The 24,140-nt window shown below is 46.8% G+C and overlaps 1 protein-coding gene across 8 annotated transcripts in view; it reads left to right on the top strand.

Annotated features, from left to right (window-relative positions):
* The window catches only part of SH3GL3 (SH3 domain containing GRB2 like 3, endophilin A3), a 136,759-nt gene extending 116,470 nt beyond the window's left edge, over positions 1-20,289 (top strand). For 5 of the 8 annotated variants that reach the window (XM_032391960.1, XM_032391961.1, XM_032391959.1 and 2 more), the window contains one exon: positions 18,920-20,288. In XM_032391960.1, the coding sequence (XP_032247851.1) occupies positions 18,920-19,125 (206 nt within the window). In that variant the 3' untranslated portion in view covers positions 19,126-20,288. Of the gene's footprint in view, positions 1-7,802; positions 10,731-18,919 lie in introns of those variants that run through there. The other 3 variants (XM_032391957.1, XM_032391963.1, XM_032391956.1) reach the window with 3 other exon arrangements.
* Positions 20,290-24,140: the final 3,851 nt, after the last annotated feature.

Below are 24,140 nucleotides of genomic sequence, written 5' to 3'. Positions count from 1 at the left end.
AAGTCCTAACATCAAGGTGTTGGTGTTTTTTCAAGAGGCTCTGGGGAAGAATCTGTTACCTTGTCTCATCTACCTTCTAGAGGCTGCCTGCATTCTTTGGCTTGTGGCCCCTCGTTCCATGTTCAAAGCCAGCAGTGGACCATCTTCCAAGCTGTCTGACTTCTGCTTGCATTGTCCTACCTCCTTCTCTGACTCTCACTCTCTTGCCTTCCTCTTCTAAGGTCCCTTGTGATTACATGGTGATAAAATTGGGCCCACCCACGTCATTCAGAGTTATCGTTCCATCTTGAGATCTATAATTTAATCACATCTGCAGATCCCCTTCTGCCATGTAAGGAAGGAATCCACAGGTTCTGGGATGTGGACATCTGGGGTGGGGAGTGGGGAGATGGTTATTACTCTGCTTATCACACCAATAGTCAGATTTTTAAATTTTAAACATGCAATTTGAGAAGTCATTAGATTCTTCATGTCCCTCTAAGAATATTAATCATACTTTCTATGTGTGTGTCTTATTACCACTGCCCACCTCCCCTGGTTGTGAGGGAATAAGGGATGCTCTGCTGAGGGAGGTGCATTGGTTTCTGGTTTTCTGGGTGTTTGTGTCCTCACTGCCCTGACTTTGTAGTTCAGGTCCCTGTCCTCATGTCTCCTTCCTGGAGGCAGATGCCTGGGCTCCCCAGTGCTTGGTGGAGACCCGGGATGGGAGGACTCACCTGGCCGTTCTTTTCCCAGAATGCCAGCCAGTCATCCAGCTTCCAGTCCACACTGACGCTAGGCTTTGGGCATCCTCAGGGCCCGCTTCTGGAGCATCTTCGAGAACCATTCTGGGCTTCATTTCTTCCATCTGCCACATCCACTTTCCAGCTATTTCTCATATTCTTCACAATTTCTGGTCTGCCAGCAGTGTTCATTCTTGTTTCCCAACGTCACTTGGGAAATTTTAAAAATACCTATTTTATGATTGATGATGATTCGAGATCGAAAGTAAGGCTGCAGTCTTGTACTCAGTCTGTGGTGTCGGCAGCAGCCCCCCTCGGGTCCTTCAGCGCGTGTGTCCCCCTGGACGCGTCTCTCTGCTGTTTGTCGCCCGAGGTGGCTTTGGATGCCGAGTGACTATAGACATAAAGAACCTTGAATCATATCATAGGACAGTTATTCTGTTCTCAATTCTTTTTTCATCATTCTGATTTCAAGGAGGTAAAGCCACAGTTTTGGACTTGAATATTTTTAATGTCAGGTTTTAGCAGAGAAGATAGGCCTTGGCCTGAAAGCCTTTTGCAGGCAAGAGTACCCAGCTTGAATTTAATAAAATTGTGTATTTTGGGGGTGCCTGGGTGGCTCAGTCAGCTAAGCGTCTGACTCCTGATTTCGGCTCAGGTGGTGATCTCAGGGTCGAGGGACTGAGTCCTGCATCTGGCTCCGCAGTGGACGTGGAGTCTGCTTGAGGAGTCTCCCTCTCCCTCTGCCCCTCCCCCAGTCGCGCGCGTGCTCTCTCTCTCTCAAAAAAAAATTGTGTATTTTCCATCATAATTAGTCTCCTGCTTACAGTCTCTATGGCATGTGGCACTAGTTTTCAATTTACATCTTTGACGTAACATTTCATTTAAAGTTATTTGCTCTCTCTTTTTCTCTCTCTCAAAAAAAAAAATCTTTGAAGTTATTTGAATAAAATTGACTTCATTAAAATATTGTCAAGAGGGGCGCCTGGGTGGCTCAGTTGGTTAAGCAACTGCCTTCGGCTCAGGTCATGATCCTGGAGTCCCGGGATCGAGTCCCGCATGGGGCTCCCTGCTCGGCAGGGAGTCTGCTTCTCCCTCTGACCCTCCCCCTCTCATGCTCTCTGTCTCCCATTCTCTCTCTCAGATAAATAAATAAAAAATCTTTAAAAAAAAAAAAAATATTGTCAAGAGCACACCCAGGCATAGTACGCTGGAGAGTTCTTTTGTATCCTATTAGAATAATACCAGTTTCTGTCTTTTTTTTTTTTTTTAAAGACCCCAAAGTGTAACCAGTGCTCAACAAAATAGGATTCTCTCACTCATGCAGCAGTCCACGATGGGTGGTGCTCCCAGCGTCCGTGGGGTCACTCGGGCCTGGGCAGCTTCATCATGTGGCTTCCATGTTGTCCTAGCCGTCGCCATGCCAGCCAGCAGGAAGGGGAGAAAGAACAGTGGTCCAGGCTAGACATTTCCTCTTAAGCCAGCAAGACAGAAGTGACAGTCTCACAAGCAGGGATGAGAACTGAATCAGAGGACCATGGGTGGTGGCCGAGCTGGGGGATGCGGTCTCTAGTTGGGCAGCCACCGCAGGGCCAGTGGGAAGCGCACAGCCAGGTGCTAGTGCGTAGAGAGATGGAATTCTGCTGGACAGGAATGGCAAGGCCCCCTGGCCGTGGTAGAGGCTCCTCGATTAGACCCTGGTTCTGCTCTCTGGAAGGTGCAGGGGACCTCTCTTGGCCTGTGTCCCCTGGGTCCCTAGATTTGTCTGCTGTGTCTTCACGTTGGAGGAAGTAGGCTTTGGAAAGCTGCACCCTGGGGGACTTGTCCTTACTGTTGCCTGGGGGCCCTGAGGGCCTGTCAAGGCTGAAGGGATGCAGATGTGTTCAGGTTAGGCTTGTGCTTCCTTTCACACACGGTGCCTTCAGAAACCTATTGCGCTTCCGATCTCCAGCTCCCGGGCTGGTAACCACACCCCAGGTCCCGTCCTCAGGTGGAGCTCTGAAGGCCACCTTCTTTCTTTTTTTGTGTGTGAATTGCATTTGGTTTTAATTTTTTTAATTTTTTTATTGTTATGTTAATCCCCATACATTACATCATTAGTTTTAGATGTAGTGTTCCATGATTCATTGTTTGTGCATAACACCCAGTGCTCCATGCAGAACGTGCCCTCCTCAATACCCATCACCAGGCTAACCCGTCCTCCCACCCTGAAGGCCACCTTCTTTCTTCCTCTTCTTGTCTAGCTTTCCTTACCTTACAGAGGCTACCTCGAGGCCGTCTCAATCAGTAGGTGAGTGGAAGTGGGGAGGCAATGCCTTTCGTTTCATCTTTGCTGCAGAACTGGGTCTTTCATTTGGCTTAGAGAGCCTCAGAATGATTTGGAATAACAGCCTGCTTGTCTTCTGTTCTTTGGGACAGAGAAGCAGTTAAGTTTTCTCAATGCGCTGGGACCCCACCTCTGATCTTTCTCTCTTCCCTTGTATCTTTGCTTACACACCAGGCAGTTCTTGTCTTTCTTATAATAATTTGCTGGATGCACCAAGAAGGGCTCATGTACACTAACATTTTATTTTATCCAGCTTTTTTCTTCAGAGCTACTGGTATGCGATATGCTTTCAAAGGTATAGGCAGCAGTTTCACCGAATGTTTTGCCATGACCTGACGAGGGTCAGCGGCTCTCATGCCTCTTTACCTGCTTCTTCCTCATCACTGGCTGCCCACTGCGTCAGCATCCCAAACTTGATGGTGAGAACACCCCACTGCTGGCACTAGGTTGTGTTAGGTAAGAGTAGTTAATGTTCCACAGAGACTCCAAAAAACAGTGGTTCAAAAGGTAGAAATTAAGAGTGGGAGCCCAGGCTGGAGATTCCTCTTTAGGAAATGAGCCCTAAATGGCTCACATCACTCCCACTCCCAGCCTGGCAAGAGCAGAGTCTGATGGCCGTACCTGGCTGCAAAGGCTGGGGAGGGGGAGGGAAGCTGGAGAGCCACATCCTACCTGTGTCCATATTCCTGGGGAAGAAAGCAAGCGTGGGTTTTGGTGGTTAGCTTGTGGTTTCTACCGCGGACATCTACTACACGTTTGTTGAGGAAGAAAACATCTGTTCTGTCTCCCGCTGACCTCTCTGTAGGGTCCCACGTAATTCGTTTCCGTTAGAGGGTGGCCCACGCCCATGCCCACACTGCTAGTGGGAATGCATATTAAGGTAACTTAGGAGTTGGCAGATGTCTTCTGTCGGGGGTCAAGTGGTAAATCCTTTAGGCTTCGTGGGCTCGGCCTCTATTGTAGCCATGTGACTCGGTTAGAAGCGGCCTTAGACAATGTGAAAATGAATGAGCAAGGCTGTGTTCCATTAAAACATTATTTGGCCTGCCGGCCATACATAGTTTGCCGAGCCCTGGGGTGACTCACTGGGAAATCCATTTAGCAGTATCTATCGAAATTAATAAAAATGTGTATGCATTCTCAGTGGCTTCGTTCCCAGAAATGTATCCTAAGGAAGTAATTTAAGCAATAGCCTATTCGTCCATCTGTTGCAGTGCTGTCTAGAGACATGAAAAGTCAGAAGTGAAAATAACCTAATGACTGGTGTTTGTTTATATATATTTGTCAATAGTAGGATACTGGTTAAGTAGATAATGGTACATCAAATGGGATATTATGTAGCTATTCAAATGCATTCACATGGAAATTATGTAGAAACAAAAATGTTCATGGTATGATGGTTGAGTGGAAAAGAAAGACACCAAGTTGTAAGTATAGTGTGATGACAGTTTGATGACAGTTTTGCAAGTCGACATCTGTGTGTAGCCCAGGTTAAAGGGTAGTAGGATTATGGGCGATATTTTCCTGTTTTCAAGATTTTCTTTAATATTTGAATAAAAGATGTATTTAATAATGGGAAAATTGATGGCCCTCAAGAAAAGGTATACTTCCTTCTTTAAAGAAATTGTGCACCACATTTTTTTTTAAAGATTTTATTTATTTATTTGACAGAGAGAGAGAGACAGCGAGAGAGGGAACACCAGCAGGGGGAGTGGGAGAGGGAGAAGCAGGCTTCCCGTGGAGCAGGGAGCCCGACGCGGGGCTCGATCCCAGGACTGAGCCACCCAGGCGCCCCTGTGCACCACATTTTGTTCCCTGTTTTCCCTGGCCCCCGGGAAGCTCAGTGCCAGATGCGAAGGACCCGCACAGGGACCGTTGATGTGCATGCAGCCGCCTCACGCTCCCCTCCTCCCCTTACGTCAGGGCCACCATGTATCCTCGTTCGCTTGGCAAAGGCGCAAGCGAACTGCCCCAAGACAGTCCCGTGTCTGTCGCTTTAGTTTAGTTTTTAATAATGCCCTCCTTTTACTCTTGAAAGTTCTCTTGTTTGGATGAAAATCTATTGTTTCCCTAGTGTTTGTGGCTTTGCTTTTCGACTTCTGGTCCAGAAACACTGTATTCTGAATATGTGTGTTATTGTAAGCCACTTCAAAATTTCTGTTTGGAAAGAAGCTGGGTAGAAAAACAAACTAAGTGGGCGCCTGGGTGGCTCAGTTGGTTAAGCGACTGCCTTCAGCTCAGGTCATGATCTTGGAGTCCCTGGATCGAGTCCCACATCGGGCTCCCTGCTCGGCGAGGAGCCTGCTTCTCCCTCTAACCCTCCCCCCTCTCATGTACTCGCTCTCTCTCTCATTCTCGCTCTCTCAAATAAATAAATAAATCTTTAAAAAAAAAAAAAAAGAAAAACTAAGTAAAAACTTTGAAAATGCATCCAACCCCAGGCTGCCCATCGCCTGCCCTCCCCACACTCTGTTGTATCTGAGTGGAGCGCAGCTAGCAGACCCCAGAACCGAGGGTCCAGCTCCCAGGCTGCCGTGCTCTCATTGAGGGAGAACTCAGCTCTTCTTTGACAAAGGGTGTCCTCATCTACCTGTAGCGGTACTAACTTTGACCTCTCAGACTGGCAGTGTGGGAAGTGTGGTCCTCTATAATAGTGAAGAAGTATTTTAACCAAAGTATCACTTAAAGGCATAAGGACATAGCATTTGAGTGCCAAAAATATGCCAGGTATATATTATTTGATGATGAGATATATATATCTCATTTCATGGCCATAACAATATTGCAAGGAAGTGGTAACAGTAGAAAATAAAATAGTAACAATAACAATGTAACAATATAGCAGTTGCACTTACCGAGTACTTACTATGGGTCAGCTAATGTACTAAAGACTTCCTACACATTTCTCATGCGGTTATTATGCCCCTTTTACAGATGAGTAAGTGGAGGCTCGTAGAGGTTAAGTGAGATTTTCTCAAGGCCACAGAGGCCGTAAGTAGCAGAGCTGGACCCTTTACCTTCTAGATTTTCACTTTATATCCTTAAGGAGGAATACTGGGGAACATTTAAAATGTACAAGAGCATTGGGAATGATTTATTTCCAAGATTCTTGATTGCGGGGAATCTGTAGCCAGCAAGTGGTTGCAAAGGGAGTCTGCATCTCACTTGGAAGAAGAAAATGCTGATAGGGCAGTGAGTTCTTTGGCTTTCTCATCCAGACTGTGCATGTCAGTGCTTTTGTCCCCTCCTTCTTGGCCAGTAGCTAGGTCCCTGGGCAGATTAAGTTGTTAGAAGAGCGATGGTCAGCCAGAGATCACAGATGTACAAAAGACGGCTCTTCCGAAGGCTTTGTGTCCAATGGCTGGACTCTCCACCGCGGCCGCTCCCAGGCGGCCTCTCTGAAATTGCCCTTGGCAGTAGCTTTAGCCCCCGACTCCAGCATTGGGCTGCGGTGATTTGTGGATGGAATTTGCGAGTGGAAAGGGGTCCTGTAATGTTTGTTTCTGGGGCATAGTTTCAAAAGAAAATGGCATTTTATAGCCTGTATTAATGGGAAATTACTTTCCATTAGGATTCTGACTGATTTGCACATAATGTTTATAAAGTAAAGGAAAAATGTCAAGCATTTCACTAACAATTTAAAGCAAAGCTCACGGGACTGTGCCAGGAACGCATTCCAAGAACATTTTCTTCATCATTTCTTTCTAAAGAAACAGAAAAGAGGGAGATGAAAGGATGCAGGTCAATTAAGCAGAATCCATCGTGGGACTGAGATGGAATCTTTGATAATACACTTCTCGCTGCCTAAGAGAAAGAATAAAGTGAGCCAGGAGCAGGGAAGGGGGTGGGGGCAGTGGAAGTCACATCTTGAGATGATGGATTGCAGGCAGAACCAAGTTCAGCCCTGGCTTGGAGGACGCACAGCCCATCCAAGCTCAGGCGCGTGGGGTCACCATGCTTCATCAGCATGTGCTGCTCCCGTGTCCCCAAAGAGATGACAGGGCCAAGAAAAGTCCCCCGGACTGAAACGTGTGCCTGCATTGTTCCCGGAAAACCCTCGGTTTTGAAGAAAATAGTGGAGGAGTTTGCAGCCTAGGCTCACACGTCTTCCCCGCCCCAGCTCATGGGTATCTGGCCCCTCGTTGTCACTTATGGAATTAGAAAAAGTATACTTTGCATTTTTTATCAACTCATTTATTTATGAGGTTTTTTTTCCCCCCATTTAAGTTCTTAAAGAGGGTGTCACTTTATATAATTACAACTTAGGGTTAATACGTTCCAGCTTGAGGTTGACTTTGAAAATATGGAAGGCTGAGGGTAGTGAACACGTGTGGGTTCCAAGTGCATGCTACGGGCATTTCAGAGCGAGGCAAAATAAATCTCTCAAATGGCTTCTTTGAAGACATTCTCACTCCCTCCAGGTATAAAAGAGACTTTTATAAAGTTCTTGACACTGCTAAGGGGCTCGGAAATAATGTCTAGAGTCTGAGTCGTTCCCCTCATCAGAGCAAAAATCTCTGGGATTACATTAGAAAATAAACATTTATTCAAAAGTCAAGTGTGAAGTTCAAAACTTGAAGAAGACGAGCACTTTGCAAATAGAAATATATGCATTTTTTTTTTACCTAAATTTCCAAAGAGGAAATTAAAATTTTCACTCAGCAGGGACAGCAATGATTGCTCAGTGGCCAGGTTGTTTCTTGCTTTTTCTTCTTTCCTTCCCATAGCTTTCTGGTTTGTTTTGCTCTCACCAGCCCTCCCCCCATATGCATTTCTGTACATTATCAGCCGTGGGCCGGTCAGCACGATTGACAAGAGAGAAACAAGGAAACAGGAGTCCTGCAGTATAGCTCAGAATCTGGCACTCATTAGCTGTGTGACTTTGGGTGAGTTTCTTAACTTCTCTGGGCGGATTTGAACTTGTCCCTAAATGAAGTGATTGGACTGAACACATTGCAAGTTTCTTCCCCTCTCGATGCTATGGCTGCTGCAGTTCTATTTTATGAGTATTTAGCATTCTTAAAAACTTGAGAAGTGCACAGATTGAACATTTTATATGTTCTCTGTTTAAAAAAATATTTCTTTAAAACGATGAAATGTGAGCTATGGTTCTTATTGTTGCTCAGTAGCCACTGATTCAGGAAAGGGGAAGAGTCCTTCTCTTATTTTTCATCCCAAGGAAGCTTTAGAGGGAAAGGCTTTCTCACTGCAGGGAATGGCTTTCTGTAATTCTTTTAAACAGTCTGTAAAAAGAATTTTCGGAAAGCCGTAAGGTGTAACTTCTAATTTAGCGGTGGGAACTTTAATACCACATGGCTGAAATGATGGCATGATTTTATTATCTCAAATGCCACCTATTTAAAAATTTTGATATTCTGCAATGATGATGCATTTGGTCTTTAGGTTAAAATTGGAAATGCCATCATCTCATCATCTAAATATTAATATAGGTACTTATGTTTTTAAAAAATAGTGTAGAAGTCGATGTTTCCAGGGATAACACATAGGACAGCTATAGGGCACAGTCCCAGAGGACTTTATGTTTGAGTCCACGAGAATGACCCCCCGGAGTTGTCCCATGGGTGTGGCCCCAGCTGTAAACCCCAATGCCAGCTTAGGGGATGAGAAACACTGGGGAAGCGTAAGAAAGCAGTGCCAGGTCAGACCTGGCACCAGGTGGCTGTCACCGGACCTCCATGACAGGTGCACAAAAGGGAAGAGGTGAGTCTATAGCCAAGTGCCAAATACTTGCCCTGTCCAAAGGGGCGCTGGCTGTCAGGAGCAGCTGTTTGTTGCCCAGGAATATGGGCCCAGAAGAGCCGGCCTTTCTGATTTTTCAAGAGAAGCCAGAAATCATATATTTGTTTACATGCAAGCTCCTGATTTTTAGATATTGGTAACTAAGCCACACTGTATGGAGCAAGGAGCAGACCAAACAAAACCCATCTGTGAGCTTGAACTCCATGCCATTGGCCAGGAAGCCACCTCTGATTAAGGCCACAGTGTGTCTTCGGCTCTCCCTTCACTCGGAGCGCCAAAGACAGCCCACAAACACGGGACCTGGTGGTCCCAGGAAGCTTTTGAGATAACATCTCAGGATAAGCAAGGCTGTGCAAGGGTGGGGGGGCACAAAGCTTATTGCTCACACCCAACTCCTGAAGCCCGTGTAAGTTGTGGAGGATTGGAATTCAGGTTAAAACAAATCACACATGCTTATTTTTATAGATTACAGTATAATGATGAAGTTTGAGTTTCCCTGACAAGGGATTTCAATAAAACACATCTCCTGTGGACACATACAGTGTTCCTATTTCTAGAAAGACAGTTCGTAGGCTTTAACTAGACTTTTCATAGTAATTTAGTACTTTACTTGTCTTAGTTAGCTTGGGCGGCTATAACAGAATACCACCGACCAGGGGGCTCGAACAACACACACTTATTTCTCCCAGTGCTGAGGCTGGGAGATCCGAGATCAAAGTGCCACCAGATGCTGCGTCTGGTGAGGGTCCGCTTCCTGGTTTACGGAGGGCCGTCTTCTTGTCCTGATAGGGCAGCATTGTCCCATTCAGGAGGGTCACCCTCATGACCTAAGCACCTTCCCGAAGCCCCACATGTCACTGCCCTGGGGATTAGGGCTTCGACATACGAATTCGGAGGGGATGCGGACATTCAATCCATAGCATTAACCACAGATTAAGGCATAAAATTTGCAGGTAAGAAAATCAGGGCCCAGGGGTGACCTAATCCAGAGCTAGAAACCAGGGATCTGAAGTTCCCATGTAGTTTATTACCAGCGGACAAAAATAGCATGTTAGCGGTGGTGAACAAAATGGTTTTCGTGGTATTTATTACAATTCCGCACCAGCGTTGTGTCTGGGTCAGCTGAAGGGACGGTGTTTAGCTTCCAAAGAATTTTTCTGCGAGTGCTTGAGATTTTAGGTCGGGAAAAGAGAAATTACAATTTGAACCAAAAATGTTCATTCTAATTCAGAAGAGATGGTATCTCATAGGTTGAGCGGGGCGCCTGGCCGGGAGGGAGTACGCACTCACTGAGTGTCTGAGACGAGTCTGAACCGCAAATAAATTGGAAAGTGTGAATCCGTTCTGTGCCCCGGTGCGTTCAGAGGTGAACTACCCCGTCATCCTACGGTGCAGGCACGGCCAGGTCTCCCTCCAGAGGGAGGCTCGGGTCCCATTCCCGGTGGGGGTAACTCCACCGTTAACAGGAAACTTCCTCTCTGCTCCTCAGCAGCCCCAAGGGTGCGTGACCTTCCAGACTTCAGACCGGGAGGTGGGCAGAATGTGAGCCTACCCGGCCCAGACGGGGGTCACCTGCCGGCCTCACCATTAGGTGGGCTGTGGGGTCACAGGGAGGCCCAGGTCCTGGCTCTCACTCCCTCCTTCTGGGTCTCAGTTTCCCCTTCGAGAGAACAGGAATTATCACCCTGAGCGCCCGGGGTTATTCTAAGATCACCTCGATCAGAGGTGCTGGGCACACCCCCTGGTGGCTGTTCGTGTTACCTAACTGGTTATCTGATTTCTTAGCCTACAGCAGACTGGAAGCAGCAGATTAGGAAGGCCGAGGGACTGCTTCGGGAAGGCCCACTGACGGCAGAAAAGTGACAGGTCGCAGCCCAGCGACAAGGGAGGCAAGAGAAAGACTAAAAAAAAAAAAAAAAAAGCAGGAACAAAAAGTCAAAAGGCACAGCAGTCTGGGGCATTTACTAAAAGACAAAGAGCCTCGTCAGGTCAGTAGCTTCTGCAGACGCCATACCTCGTTCCCTGATAGGCACGCACGTCGACAGCAGTTTATGAATCACTTCTCTCTCTGTCCCCTTTCCCTTCCAAAAAATAGGAGTGGGGGAGCGGGGGGCATCATAGCTTGCCTTTCAGTGGGGATGCTCTGTCCCGGGTCCCTCCAGGGAATGAAATCCCCAGAGTCAGGGCAGGCAGAGAAGAGTGAGCAGGGGGCTCCTTTGAGGGTCTGAAAGGGACCCAAGTTTAAGTCCAGCAAAAGAGTGGCGATGTTTTCGTGCTACCGAGAGAAGGATGCCCCCTGTCGCGCTGACCACTCCCTGCCCCTCCCCACCCATGGCAGTCAGCACCAGGAGGAGAAATCCAGCCCTGGAGAACCGGCCCCCAGATCCTGGCACGTGGCAAAGGAAGGGGGGAGAGAGCACAAGAGTAGACCGGGCTGCAGAAACGCCAGGCCCATCGGATGCCACGTCCACTCTGGTGGCTAATCCACCACCCGGAGTCTACTCCTGTATTTGCTTTGTTTTTTTTGTTTTTTAATTGAAGCCTGAGCTGCTCCTTTGAAGCAGGGGCTCAGGCAGAAGAAAACAGGACAGAGAATAAGTACCCAAAGGGCATCCCTGGAGTATGTGGGACCTGAGTAGACCTTTGAGGACCAGGGAGGGATTTAGGGGAGAATGCTCCCAAAGAGCATTCCAGGGCCTGGGAGCTCCCCAGAGCATGCCAAGCTGAGGATGCACAGGCTCACCAAGCCCAACTGATAGACCCCGCTCCCTACCCTCACCCCCACCCTCGGCTTGGGGTTGGCTCAGAAACTGAGTGGGGATGAACTCACAAGCTAATGATTTTCAGATCAAGAGCAGACTGTGGGCCCAGATGGAGGTCAAGTCTCAGCCTCATTGCTGACCTGCTTTGAACCTGTGTATGCCTTAATTTCTCCATCCATCAAACTGGGGGCGGGGGTAAAGTACCAAAGTAAATCCACTGATGTCAGTGAGGCACTTAGAATTTTGTCCTGGCACTGAGGGTTATGGTGTCATCCCCGTTGCTGACGGGGGCTGAGGACCATGGGACCACCACCTGGATGAGATGCGTGAGGCATCTCGGTATGAGTGAGTGGCCCTCTGCATCAGGGACTTGGGGAAACAGAAGGTGGGGTGGGGAAGGGCACTCCCCAGAATTTTAGTGTTGTGAAAATAGTAAGAGGGGACCCAATATTGTTAGGAGCTGGGCCACATTATTGCCAAGAGGGAAAGGAAACGTATTTTAGGGAGAACACGATTTCCCTACCCATTGTGCCTTCCTGTTGCAGTGCATACTCAACCAGCCCCCTTGAAACTCTTGTGTTCTGCTGTCCTTTGTTTCCTTTTTTCTCCTAATGGTGTGGATCAGAACTTGAATAATAAATATTCAACAGGGACACTCCCTTTTCTCTGTTAAAATAATCTTTGTTTCGGTGCTTTAACAAGGAAGTCTGTGTTTTTCCCACCTCTACTCTCATGTTACATTAAGCCAGGTCTCGGGAGTAAGAGAAAATAAACACGGACCGCTCGGCCAGGGCAGCGTCCTTGCTGGGCAGCCCAGGCTGGGGCTGGGGGCGTCACACCGGACAGCATGCGCCTCCTCATCAGCCGGCCGGGTGTGCGGGCGGTCAAGGGGCAGCAGCCGCAAGACCCCAGGGGACAAAAGGAACGAGTTGTCCCCAGAGATGGGACACTGGGGAGGACCCATCTTTCCTTACGGGAAGGTTTCAGCAGAAGTGCTGGCTTCCGGTCGTGGGAAGCCGGGCCCCCGGGCACCGTGTAGGTGTTTGTGTCTGGTCTCCGAGGAGAGGCAGCCTGTTCTGCCTGGCCTGTGGGCTCCGTGCATGCTGCCTCTGACTTCTTCTCTCCTGTGGAGAGGGCAGCTTCCTCTGTGATCGCTTCGGGGGGCAGAAACTTTACTTCTCTTCAAGTGAACTGAACTTGCTTATGAGTCTCCATTTAGACCGGTGGCGGAAACAAGTTAATCTTTTTTCCATTTCTACTGTTGGCCAAAAAAAAAGAAAAAGAAAAAAAAAATTAATCTTTTTTCCATCTCTTCTAATGGTGGAAAAAAAACATAATCTTGCCATTTCAAGGTAACTCGGTCTCTTTCAAGAGAAAGTAGACTATACATTTATTACTTGGTCAATTTAGGACTTAAACCCAGTCAGTTCCGTTGAGACTCCCCGTCAGGGCTGTTGGTCTTTCTCACAGACCCTCTCCTCCGCACGCCTCTTGCCCAAGACGGTGCCCGGATATCAGGGGACCTTGCCCAGATGTCATGGTGGCAGGTGAGGGGGCTGGTCTGGGTCTGAACTGCCAGCTGAGATAACTTGTCACTCCAGGCCTGGCTCCGTGGTCCAAGCCTCTGGCTCTGGCTTGTGGGATCTCTGCATCCTGTGTGCCCGCCCCCAGGCCATCTCTGGTCCAGCTGCCCCCCCCCCAGCACCTCCTCACTTCCTGGGGGGATTTAAGATTTGTTCACAGTTCATGGGGAGACAGGGGTGGCTCCCTCAGGCCCCTCCCTGCATAATTACACCACCCCACCATGTTGGTTCAGAGCACTTGGGGGACCTGCCTTCTCCCAGAGTTCCAGTGGGAAGTGGGGCCTAAGACCCCCCCCCCCGCCCCGGGGTGGAATCAGGGGAGCATTTCAACCTTCTTGCCCACCCTCTTCTCTCTCCAGCCCCTTCCTGCCTCTAGAAGGAGCTTCTATGTCTTCTCAGGTGGCAGGAGACAGCCCTTCCCTCTCCACGGCTTGAAATAAAATTTCCATGCTCCGCGTTCTTCAGATCCTGGTTCCTTGGACTCCAGAAGTCAGCCTATCTGTCTGTCTCTCTCTCTCTGCCTCTTAAATCCCATAAAAGCCTACCTGGCTCTGGCATGGGCCTGAAAGCCTGTAAACCTTGGCTTTGACACCAGTTCGCAGCTGAAATGGCATGATTTTGGAACCTAGAAGTTGTAACATTGACTGCGTTGTTCATGTGCAGGATCTCCTCTCTCCCTAAAATAAGGGAGGCCACAGCTCCTCGGGCTGAAGGCCTCCGACAGCAGAAATGACCCAGCTTGACAAACGCACTGGATGATATTCCGGGCTATCGTCCTGCTTGCATAGTTCAGGACAGCCAGCCCGAGCTCTGGTGGGTGTGGGTTTCCCTGGTGCCCATGCTGTTAGAACTGCGTGTGGGGCTGGGGGCCATGCAGAGGTGGCCGGAGAGCCAGGTACTCACGTCTTACCTGAGTCAGGGAACTTTGGCCTGCATCATTACGCCACCCCACCGCCTCTCAGGAGAGACGCCATGTTTTGGGTTCACTTGCTGATGGAGTGTGATATGAGTGCTGGTCGCTTTCCAGCTCTTAGAAAATCAAAGTGGGCAGTGTGGCAATGGTCCCTTGCCTAGAATAAATGAAGTGCGAAGTGAGTAATGTGTCTTTTCCCTGATCTGTTCAGTGTGTGTGCCGGGAGTGCACATTTATGTGCGTGTAGCTGGTGGGTAGGGTGAGTGCGTGCCTGCCATTCAGCATTGATTTTAGTCACTGCAGGTAGGCAGCTTGCAGAGTCAATGGGAGGAAAAAATAGATGTAGTTAGACCCGTAGTCAGTGTGATAGCCCATAAAATGTCTTGGCAACCCTTAGCGGCGTCACAGATCACGTAGGAGGTGACATCAGCAGGATAGATCCCAGGCTGGGAGCCCTGGTGTCTGGTTCTGGCTTTGCCATTAGTCCTGGGGCTGTTATGACCTCTTGGAGGTATCACTGCCTCTTCTTCAAAAAGAGAACGGTCCATGGGGGGCCACCAAATACCCTCATAGCACTAACATTTCATGTTCATGGAAATGCTTTCCAAGACGACCGTGTGGTTTGGCACCTGACTCCATCTCCCTCTTCAATGCGCTGGGAGTGCAAGACTTGCTAAAAGGATAGTAATCACTTTTATAGACCACATTAAAACAGGTATTCGTTAATAAAGTTGACTTTGACCCAACAGCCCAGGTTGGTATGGATTTTCAGTACCCCAACTCGCCCATCTAGGCATTGCATTTCCAAAGGAAAACGAAAAGTTCTGCATGCTAAACACTCCATTTCCCAATGCTCTGAAGCAACTGAATGTCGTTCTGTTCAAATTCAAGATAATGAACTGGACCTCCGTGTTGAAGTCCTTCCACGGCCATCATTAGGACAAAAGGAATATACAAAGTTGGGGTGGGATGGAGGTATGTCATGGAAGGAGCCATCCAAATGCTAGAAACATCACATACGTTCTAGAGACGATAGTGCATGTGGATTTAGGTTCTAAAAGGCTCATCTACCTGTAAGTTACCACATGGGAAGGAGCTTCTTCTCCAGAGAGGGAGAAGTGGGTCTCCTCCCTTTCCCTACCAGCTGAAACTCCTCAACACTCCCAAGCTCTGGTTGAAGAAAGCAGAGGGAAGGAAAGGCCGTTCAGCGGGTGATTTACAACCTCCCTTGGACATCGGAGACACCTGAAAAATTTTAAAAATCCTGAGGCCCAGGTCCCACCACCAGAGCTTCTGATTTAATTGGCCCGGGGCTCCACTAAAAGCAGTGAGCTTTTCAGTCTGCTGCCATGTTGAGAGCCACGATGACAGGAAGACAGCGGGGCCATCTCAGCCCCACTGGGGAACTTCACTGATAAACAGCCCGCAAGAGAAGGAGTGCCTGGCTTCCACTCCCACCCGGGTGTGGACAGAGTGCTGGCAAGGTCAGGAGTGGGGCTGGCACTGAAGGAGGGCCTCCCCGTCCGTCAGAGAGACAAACGGGCCCCACGCAGGGATTTGCTGCCCAGGAGGGGCTTCTTATTTGACCAACCAGAGAAATACCCAAATTTATATTCTCTTTACGGGGACATGAAAGATTTGGTGAGGAAGGAACATAATCTTTAGCAGAACTTGTTTCGACTCTCAAAAGTCGAGAGAGAGAAAGAAGGATGTTTCATAATCACAGAAAAAGGCAGTAAGAACAGAAAGCGTAAAATAGGATGGCAGAGGTGAGATGACATACACGGATATTTCAGTCCTGTGTGGGGATTCGGCTCGTCTTAAAGGACGTGGACCGTGCACCTGGCATGGTCTTGCCCCGGGACACTGCCTCGCATCTTTGCAGACCTCGCTCTGCTGGCGTGACGAGAGAAACTGGGCCGTGACGAGTTGGCTATGGGTAGTGTGGGGGCCTCCCCGGTCTCCTTCTGGATGGCCTGTTCTGCCTTCTGGCGGTTGCCTCTGCCCCTGGAGTGGTTGCCGGGTAGACAGGGTGCATGGTCTTCGTGGGGTGGGGCTTGGCTTCCTTCCAGCTCCATCTTCCCTGGGACAGTCATGTCTGCTCTGCACTCACCAGTGGTCCATGCCCTTGACCTCTCTGGGTCGGGCATCACCTCCCCTGGCCGGGGTAGCCTCTCTGCTCCTCATCCTCCTGCCTCGGCTCGGAATCATGAGAACCACTGAGGCCACACGTCCCTGTGAGAGGCTGTGGTGACCTGGACGGGGATGACCCCCTCTCCTTCCCAGGCACTCTTATGTCACTATCATAAACTGTCGGAGAAAGCATTCTACATGCAGAAGTCCATAAGCCAAGATAATTGGGGGCAAGTTTTATCAAATCTTCAAGCTCGAAGATTTTAGAAAATAGAAAAAAAGGTCTATTTTATAAAAGCTGACATGCTCTGATATCAAAGCCTGACCAGAATATAAAATGGGAGTAATTTCACTTTTAAATACAGATGCAAAATTCTTAAACGGTAACAAACCCAGTCTAGCTCTAGGATAAAAGTATCACCCACGAGTAAGTGGTTCCTCTAGGGCCTGCGGTGGTCATCACTCATTAAAAATATTCTAGGGCTGCCTGGGTGGCTCAGGCAGTTAAGCAGCTGACTCTGGATTTCGGCTCAGGTGCTGATCTCAGGGTCCTGGGATCATGCCCCATGTCAGCTCCATGCTAGGGAGGGAGTCTGCTTGAGGACACTCTCTATCTTTCTGCCTCTCCCCCTGCCTATGCAAATAAATAAATACATCTACGGAAAGAATATTATAAAACTGATCTTAATATTAAAAAAATATGATCCAGTTAAAATCAAAATGAGATTTTTTTTTTTTTTTTAAGTAATCTCTGTGCCCAATGTGGGGCTTAAACTCACCGCCCAAAATCAAGAGTTATATGTTGTACCAATTGAGCTAGCCAGGTGCCCCCAAAATGAGATTTTTATGGGGGGAAACTCAATACATTGATACTGAAGTTTATGGAGTGGAGTGATTTCATGAGAACAGGAAGTGAAGAACTTACCTTATTAATTATTAACACTTACTTTAAAGCTACAATATTTAAAATGATACATCGTTACAGTTACCTAAATGCGTCAGTGGAAAAAATGGAAAATCCTGAAATACACCCAAGTGCACATGATCATTAAATATATGATGAAGATAAAAGTAGTATTTGAAGTCAGTGGAGGAAGAATGGGTCCTTTGATAAGTTGTCTTGAGATAACTGCTTCAGCATCGTCAAAATCAATAATGCCTCTGTTTGCCAAAACTCAATGGAATTAAGAGTAAAAATTTTCACATGAAAAAATTAAATCATTCCTGGGATGCATTCAACTAAATGCATATAAATACATATATGCATATAAATATACATATATACATATAAATACATATATATATGTATGTATGTATGTGGAGGAGAAAATAGGGATGGAAAGGTGGATGAGCTTGACTGTGCTGATTAAGATTTCTGTATGTGTTCTCTGTGTGCACCAGAAACCCCCTTCCCTGCCCCATCCCCAGGACATGCTCCAAAAACAAATGGAAGAAAACATGATAAATATAAAAAATATTTTTGACATTTTCTAAGGGGCTCCTAAAACTTTTAAGACAAAAAACAATAGACAAATAAATTGACAGTAAAAGTTGAAAGTCTTGGAAAAATTTATGTCCTATGAATAGTAAATCCCCTTCTGAGGTTTACCTTCAGGTACTGATTGTGTATGTTTGTAAATAAACATGCATTAGGATGTTTTTCAAAGAGTTCTCTAGGAAAGCCTAAAGAGAACAAAAGAAAAAGAGGAAAAGAGAGAGAGGGAGAGAGAGAGAAGGGAAGGAAGGACTTTATCCAGCGATATAGGAAGTGGGTTAAAGAAATTACGTCATACTGAGAGGGTTGACGGCTGGTCAGCAATTAAAAGTATTCTGGAAAGAGATTCACAATTATATGTATAGGAATGTTCTTTGATGAAAAGAATATATTTATGTAAATACATACACAGATGTGTTCATCAAGACATCTGGAAGCTTGTCCACCAAAATGTTAGTTTAACATTGGTTGTCTCTGGGTTAGTGGGTTACAACTGACTTTTCTCAGTTTTGCATACTTTTCTCCTCCCTTCCCTCCCTCGCTCCTTCCCCCTCTCCTTCCTTCCTTTCCTCCTCCATCCCTTTCTTACTATTGCCAGGTTTTAGTTTTGAAATTAAAAAATAACTATTTGAAAAATGTTAGTCTGAGAACGCCTGGCTTCATACAGTAAGCCCAGCATGTCAGGCTGGGCCGTGAATAGCTGGCCCATCCTCTCCCATGTCACACCCGCCTCATTCCAGCTCCTGGTCACCAGCTCCGGGAAGACGTCCCGACCACCCAGGCCTTTCCTGCTTCTTCCTGCTCTGAGCTTCTGAGCTTTAAGTGATTCTCCACCTCATCTGTGCCCTTTAAATGTCGCACACGCATTGTCCCGTGTCCACAAAGAAACCATCAGCTCCCTGAGGGCAGGGGTTGGGCCTTGGAATTCTGTGTCCCCCTCGGGCTCCGGGCTTTCAGGGAGGTGGGCTGGGCCTGACTCCTCCTCCGGAAGGGAGTACCAAAGGGAAAAGCCAAAAGCCGTGGGCCCGGGAGGTCAGCGAGGGCATCCTCTGGCTGGGGGCAGCTGGGACAGACACGGCGAGCCCAGCCCCTGGGAGTGGGGCCGAGCCCGCCCGGTGGGGAGGAAGGCGGGGGCCTGCTGTTCATGACCTCTCCGGCTCCCCGCTCCTCCAAGGATAATGTGTCATGTTAACCCGTACTTTTTGTCTCCATATGACGTGGACAGGTTCTAACGTTCCCATGGACCAGCCCTGCTGTCGTGGTCTCTATGATTTTGAGCCAGAAAACCAAGGAGAACTAGGATTTAAAGAAGGGGACATCATTACATTAACCAATCAAATAGATGAAAACTGGTATGAAGGGTTGCTACACGGGGAATCTGGATTCTTCCCCATTAATTATGTTGAAGTGATCGTGCCTTTACCTCAGTAAATGTGTAACTCACACTTTGGACATACTTTCATAACTGAAATGAATTCACACCAGTGTTCTCTCAGTGTGTCTGTGACATCCTTGTTCTTGGACCAACTTAATGACTTTTGTATGTGCGTTCTCTTTATAATGTATTTTGTATCCGTTTCATTTGTATAAATGATTTTCCCGTCTTAGCTACATGAAACTATAGTTTTCTTTCTTTTTGCTTATTGTCCTAAAAGTCATCGGTTAAATAAATGAATGTGCTTCTTGTTGCTAAAAATAAATTGCAGTTATGTCCATGAATTGCCTGTTTATATCCCTCAGCTGCAACGGAATGCAAAATTTGAAACTTAAGAAATGCTAAATATTTTGTTTCCTGACATTACTGATGTCATCTGGTCTTTCCTTATGTTTTAGCTGACTGTGAATCGCCCAATAAATATGACACACCATACCATGTTGGCGAAAAGCCTTGGTTATTCTTAATGTTGAATGGACTTCTAAGCGCCAGTGTGGATGCGTGGATGCTTCTTCCTGAGTCAGCAGGTCTGAGAGTGGGCCTTCACTGTCCCCCGATTCGAACACAGCACACCCTCCTTCCAAGTCAGGGATAGAAGACTCTTCCATGCACTGTCAAGTTTATTTAAAGAGAGCTTAACACAACCTTCTGCTGCTGCCCAGTATTGGGTAGGTATTTCACGCAGGTCCTGTTGGCATGCTCAGGAGGGAGCAGGATCAGGAGTCAGGTTGAGTGCACGGTAACGAGACCGCTTGGGTTCAGAGAGCCAGCCCCTGGCCTCGCTCAGAGTATGCACTCATCGTGTACTTCGATCCGGGGGGTGCTACAGCACTCACAGGGGCGGGTATCCTTTCTCCTTCCACAGAGAAGGAGACTCATCGGACGGCTTGCCCAGGATCCAAGAGCCGGTGGTGTGACAGGCAGAGTTTGAAGCGCACCCCACTGCCCACTGAGGTGCCCACTGAGGTCACCCGGCTGGACCTTGCTTTTCACTGACATTAGTAACAAATGCCCAGCGGCCAGGTTGGTTTAAGGTGACCAAAGCCAGACTTCTCAGTCTTCTGGGTCCTTGGTACATCAGTAAGATCACAACAACATCCTGGACATTTTTCCTCCTTTCTTTTCCCACCAGCTCCCTTCCCCGACATCTTCTCTAAAGCAGTTGTATATGTAGCGTCCATAATAAAATAATAATAATGACTAACATTTATTGAGTGCTTACTGTGTGCTAGGTGCCACTGTAAGCCTTTAAATGAATAAACTCAATCCTCCTAACAACCCATTTTGCAGATAAGAGAACTGAGATGCAGCAAGGCTGAGTAATCTGTCCACAGTCACACGGTCACGAAATGCCAGAGCTGGGCTCCTGACCTAGGTAGTCTCCCTCTCATGTCTGTGTTCACCTCTCTCCCACGCTACCTCTCATCCTATGTGTTTGCCCCCACATACTCACAAAGTAGCTTTTTTTTTTTTTTTAAAGATTTCATTTATTTATTTGACAGAGAGATACAGCGAGAGAGGGAACACAAGCAGGGGGAGTGGGAGAGGGAGAAGCAGGCTTCCCGCCGAGCAGGGAGCCCGATGCGGGGCTCGATCCCAGGACCTGGAATCATGACCTGAGCCGAAGGCAGACGCTTAACGACTGAGCCACCCAGGCGCCCCCAAAGTAGCTTTTTATACCCCATCAGCTTTCCGTCTCCAGCTGCCATATTTGAAGTTTATCAAAGAGAAGTCCAGAGCCATTCTCAATGCCTGTAATATGCTTCCATATCTTGTTTGGGAAATAAACTAATTGCAGTTAACTGAGTTAATAAACAGTAATTGCAGTAACCGCAGCTGACTGTAACTGCAGTTATAGACGGGGGGGGGGGGTCTTGTGAGGTTTCAGTAAATGGCTCCCCTCTTTCCCTTGTGAGTTCAAAATAAACTGACATTAGTCAAGGGTTAAAACAGGTAAGAGCCAGTATGTAACCTGCATCATAAAAGGCTGTATCAGAATATGTAGCTTAGGATGAGAGCAAAAGCATCTGCTAACAGAGCCCCAAAGGGATCAGACATACTTACCTAGTCCAGTCTGGGAGGGGTGGACTGTCGTCACCTGCTCTTAGAGGGACAGAGCCTTTAACCATGGCTGCCAACGGTCAAGAATGCACATTCCCTGCATGCAGGCCAGCTTCCAAGGAGGGGCTATGGTACTTGGGCCCGGTTCCTAACCCAAACTCACAAGCACGGTAACTCAACTAGCTAGGATTATTTGGAGAAAATCGCTCCTCATAGAAACTGGGAGAATGGGGAAAAGGTATTTCTATCTGGGGAATGAAGATGAGCATAGTTCAAAGAAGACTCACGTTATCAGAAGGCCAGTCAGACCTATATAAAAGGGAAGATGGAGTATTTGTAAGAAATACCCTTTATAACGGTTTTTAAAATGAGTTTATAACCATACAATAAGGCAAGGAAAAAAAATGGCCTAAAGATTGAAAAGCAAGAAATAAAACTGTCTTTTTCTGCAGAAAACAAGATTGAATATGTAAAAAATTCTTAATCTACAAAAAATGTAGAACTAATACATATATATTTATCTATTAACATATATAGTAGTATATATAATAATATGTATACTGCAAATTTATCAAGATCATGAGATAGCATACAAAAATCAATGTTTCTATATACTGGAAGCAATTATTAAATGTTTGTTTTAATAATGAAAAAAATGTCATTTATAAGAGCAACAGAAAGTACAAAATACTTAGAAAGTATTTGAACAAAAGATATGCAAAACCTTGACACTGAGAACTACACAACTTTGCATATAAAAATCGAAGAGCTAATAAATGGACAGAGATAGTAATATTGTTAAAATGTCTGTTCTCAGGGCACCTGGGTGGCTCAGTCGGTTAAGCATCTGACTCTGGGTTTCAGCTCAGGTCATGATCTCAGGGTCATGGGATTGAGCCCCGCATCAGGTTCTGTGCTGGGCATGGAGTCTGGGATTCTCTCTCTCCCTCTCTCTCTGTCCCTCCCGCTGCTCATGCTCTCTCTCTCTCTCTCAAATAAATAAATCTTAAAAAAAAAGAAGAAGAAGACATAGGAAAATGTCTTCATAACCTGAAAGTGGGCATAAATTCTTAGGACAGAAAAAAGCACTAACCCCCACAAACAAAACTGATAAATTAGATTTCGTTAAAATAAAAAATTTCTGGGGTGCCTGGGTGGCTCAATCAGTTAAATGTCTGACTCTTGATCTTGGCTCTGGTCTTAATCTCATGGTCATGAGTTCAAGCCCTGCATTGGGCTCCACACTGGGCATGGAGCCTACTTAAAAAAAAAAAATTAAAAAATTTCTGCTCATCTAAGAATGCCATTTAAAAAAGTAATAAAAAGACAAACCACAGATGAAAGTATTCACAATACATATCTGGAAGAAAATAGTCAAAATACATATTATCTCTGACTATAGACTTATATTCAGACTATGTAAAGAATTCTTACAAGTCAATAATAAGCAGTTAAAAATGGCCCAAAGATTTGAAGAGACACTTCACAAAAGAGGGCATATAAATACCCAATAAGCACATGAAAAGGTACTCAACATCATTAGTCACGCTGGTACCAAAGAGACTTAGAATTATAGTGTACTGAGTAAGGTATATTCTCAGAGACATTAGCAAATGTGGGGTCTAGGGCTAAGACATTTACAACCTAATTTGTAGCAAATAGGTTCTAGTGATCATTACTGAAAAAGAAACAGTAGTTTAGAGCTGCATACCTACAGGAAAATAGGCAATGGGCGTGGACGGTTGTGTCCCGAGGCTTCTAAATATCTGCCCAAGGTTACAGCATCCATAGACATAAGAACGAAGCCATCAAAGATACGCTGAGTGATAGAGTAGTCCAGAATATTGAAATCCACATCATTGGAGCAAGATCAGAAATTGATTAGACATATATTTAGGATGTTAAGAAAGGTGGGGTTGAAGGGAAATGGGGAGAAAAGGCACAACTGGATTAGTTTACAGTGTCCTACATGGAAGTTCCCTTCTGCTCAAGAAGGAGGATGGTAGGTCAGGATGGGTCCAAGGTAAGTGGATTAGGGCTCCAGGGATGTCTTGTGAATTTGAGAGCGCCAGCTTGGCCTCAGTCCCATGTGTTCATGAAAACACTGGGTCTGAGCTGAGGGACACCAGTTGCCGTGGGCATCACTGCGCATGCCAATGGCCGGACACCAGCTTTGACCTCACCTCATGTTGGATATACTTTTGATCTCTCAAAAAACCCTGTAATACACTGTTGGCCTAACCAAAACATCCTGGAGAGAGCAAATGCCTGGGTATTTGCCTCTTGTCATTCCTTGGTCTATAGGAAAAGTCCGTTCTGCTATAGAAGGGTAGGCACTTAGAAATCAGTACTTGATTTAAGGAGCTGATTACTGGTGTCTGGTCGTGCCACATATCCCCCCAGCTGCCTCCAGGGGGCAGTCTTACGGGGGCAGGTCAGTGGCAACCACTTCGTCTGATGAATTCTTTTCCTCAGATCCTCCATGGATTTCTTTGAAACAACCGCAGGATCCTATAAGCCGACAGTATTACGGTTACGTCACGTTAAGTGTCCGTGCAGCAGGCAAACAACAGTTCGTAGCTCACCTGGTTAGCAGGGCAACTCAGCTCGACTGGAAGGGATATAGAACGCGATATACTGAGTGAAATTCAAAATTTGATGGGAATGTTGGGTTTTTAGGAAATGTGGCAGGTAAAACATAGAAGGACAAGGTCAGGAGTAGATGCTGATCTCAGACCCTGGAAATCAGCCCAGGAGGCAGACCTGGCTCCCTGTGCATCTGCATTTCTCGAGGGAGACGAGGAACTGGCCGTGATTGCCGTCATAGACGCTGACTGTGTATTCAGGGAACAGCCCAGGTTTTGTGAGGGGGACTCGATAACACTTTCAGAACCACCGAGGGGCCCGGGGTGAGTCACCAGCAGCTCTTGTGCTTAGCATCAGGACCGGA

The sequence above is a fragment of the Phoca vitulina genome, unplaced genomic scaffold (genome assembly GCF_004348235.1).
Source record: "Phoca vitulina isolate PV1807 unplaced genomic scaffold, GSC_HSeal_1.0 scaffold65, whole genome shotgun sequence".
NCBI lineage: Eukaryota > Metazoa > Chordata > Mammalia > Carnivora > Phocidae > Phoca > Phoca vitulina.
The sequence above is the reverse complement of the archived record's forward strand: the minus strand, read 5'-3'. Positions and strand labels throughout refer to the sequence as shown.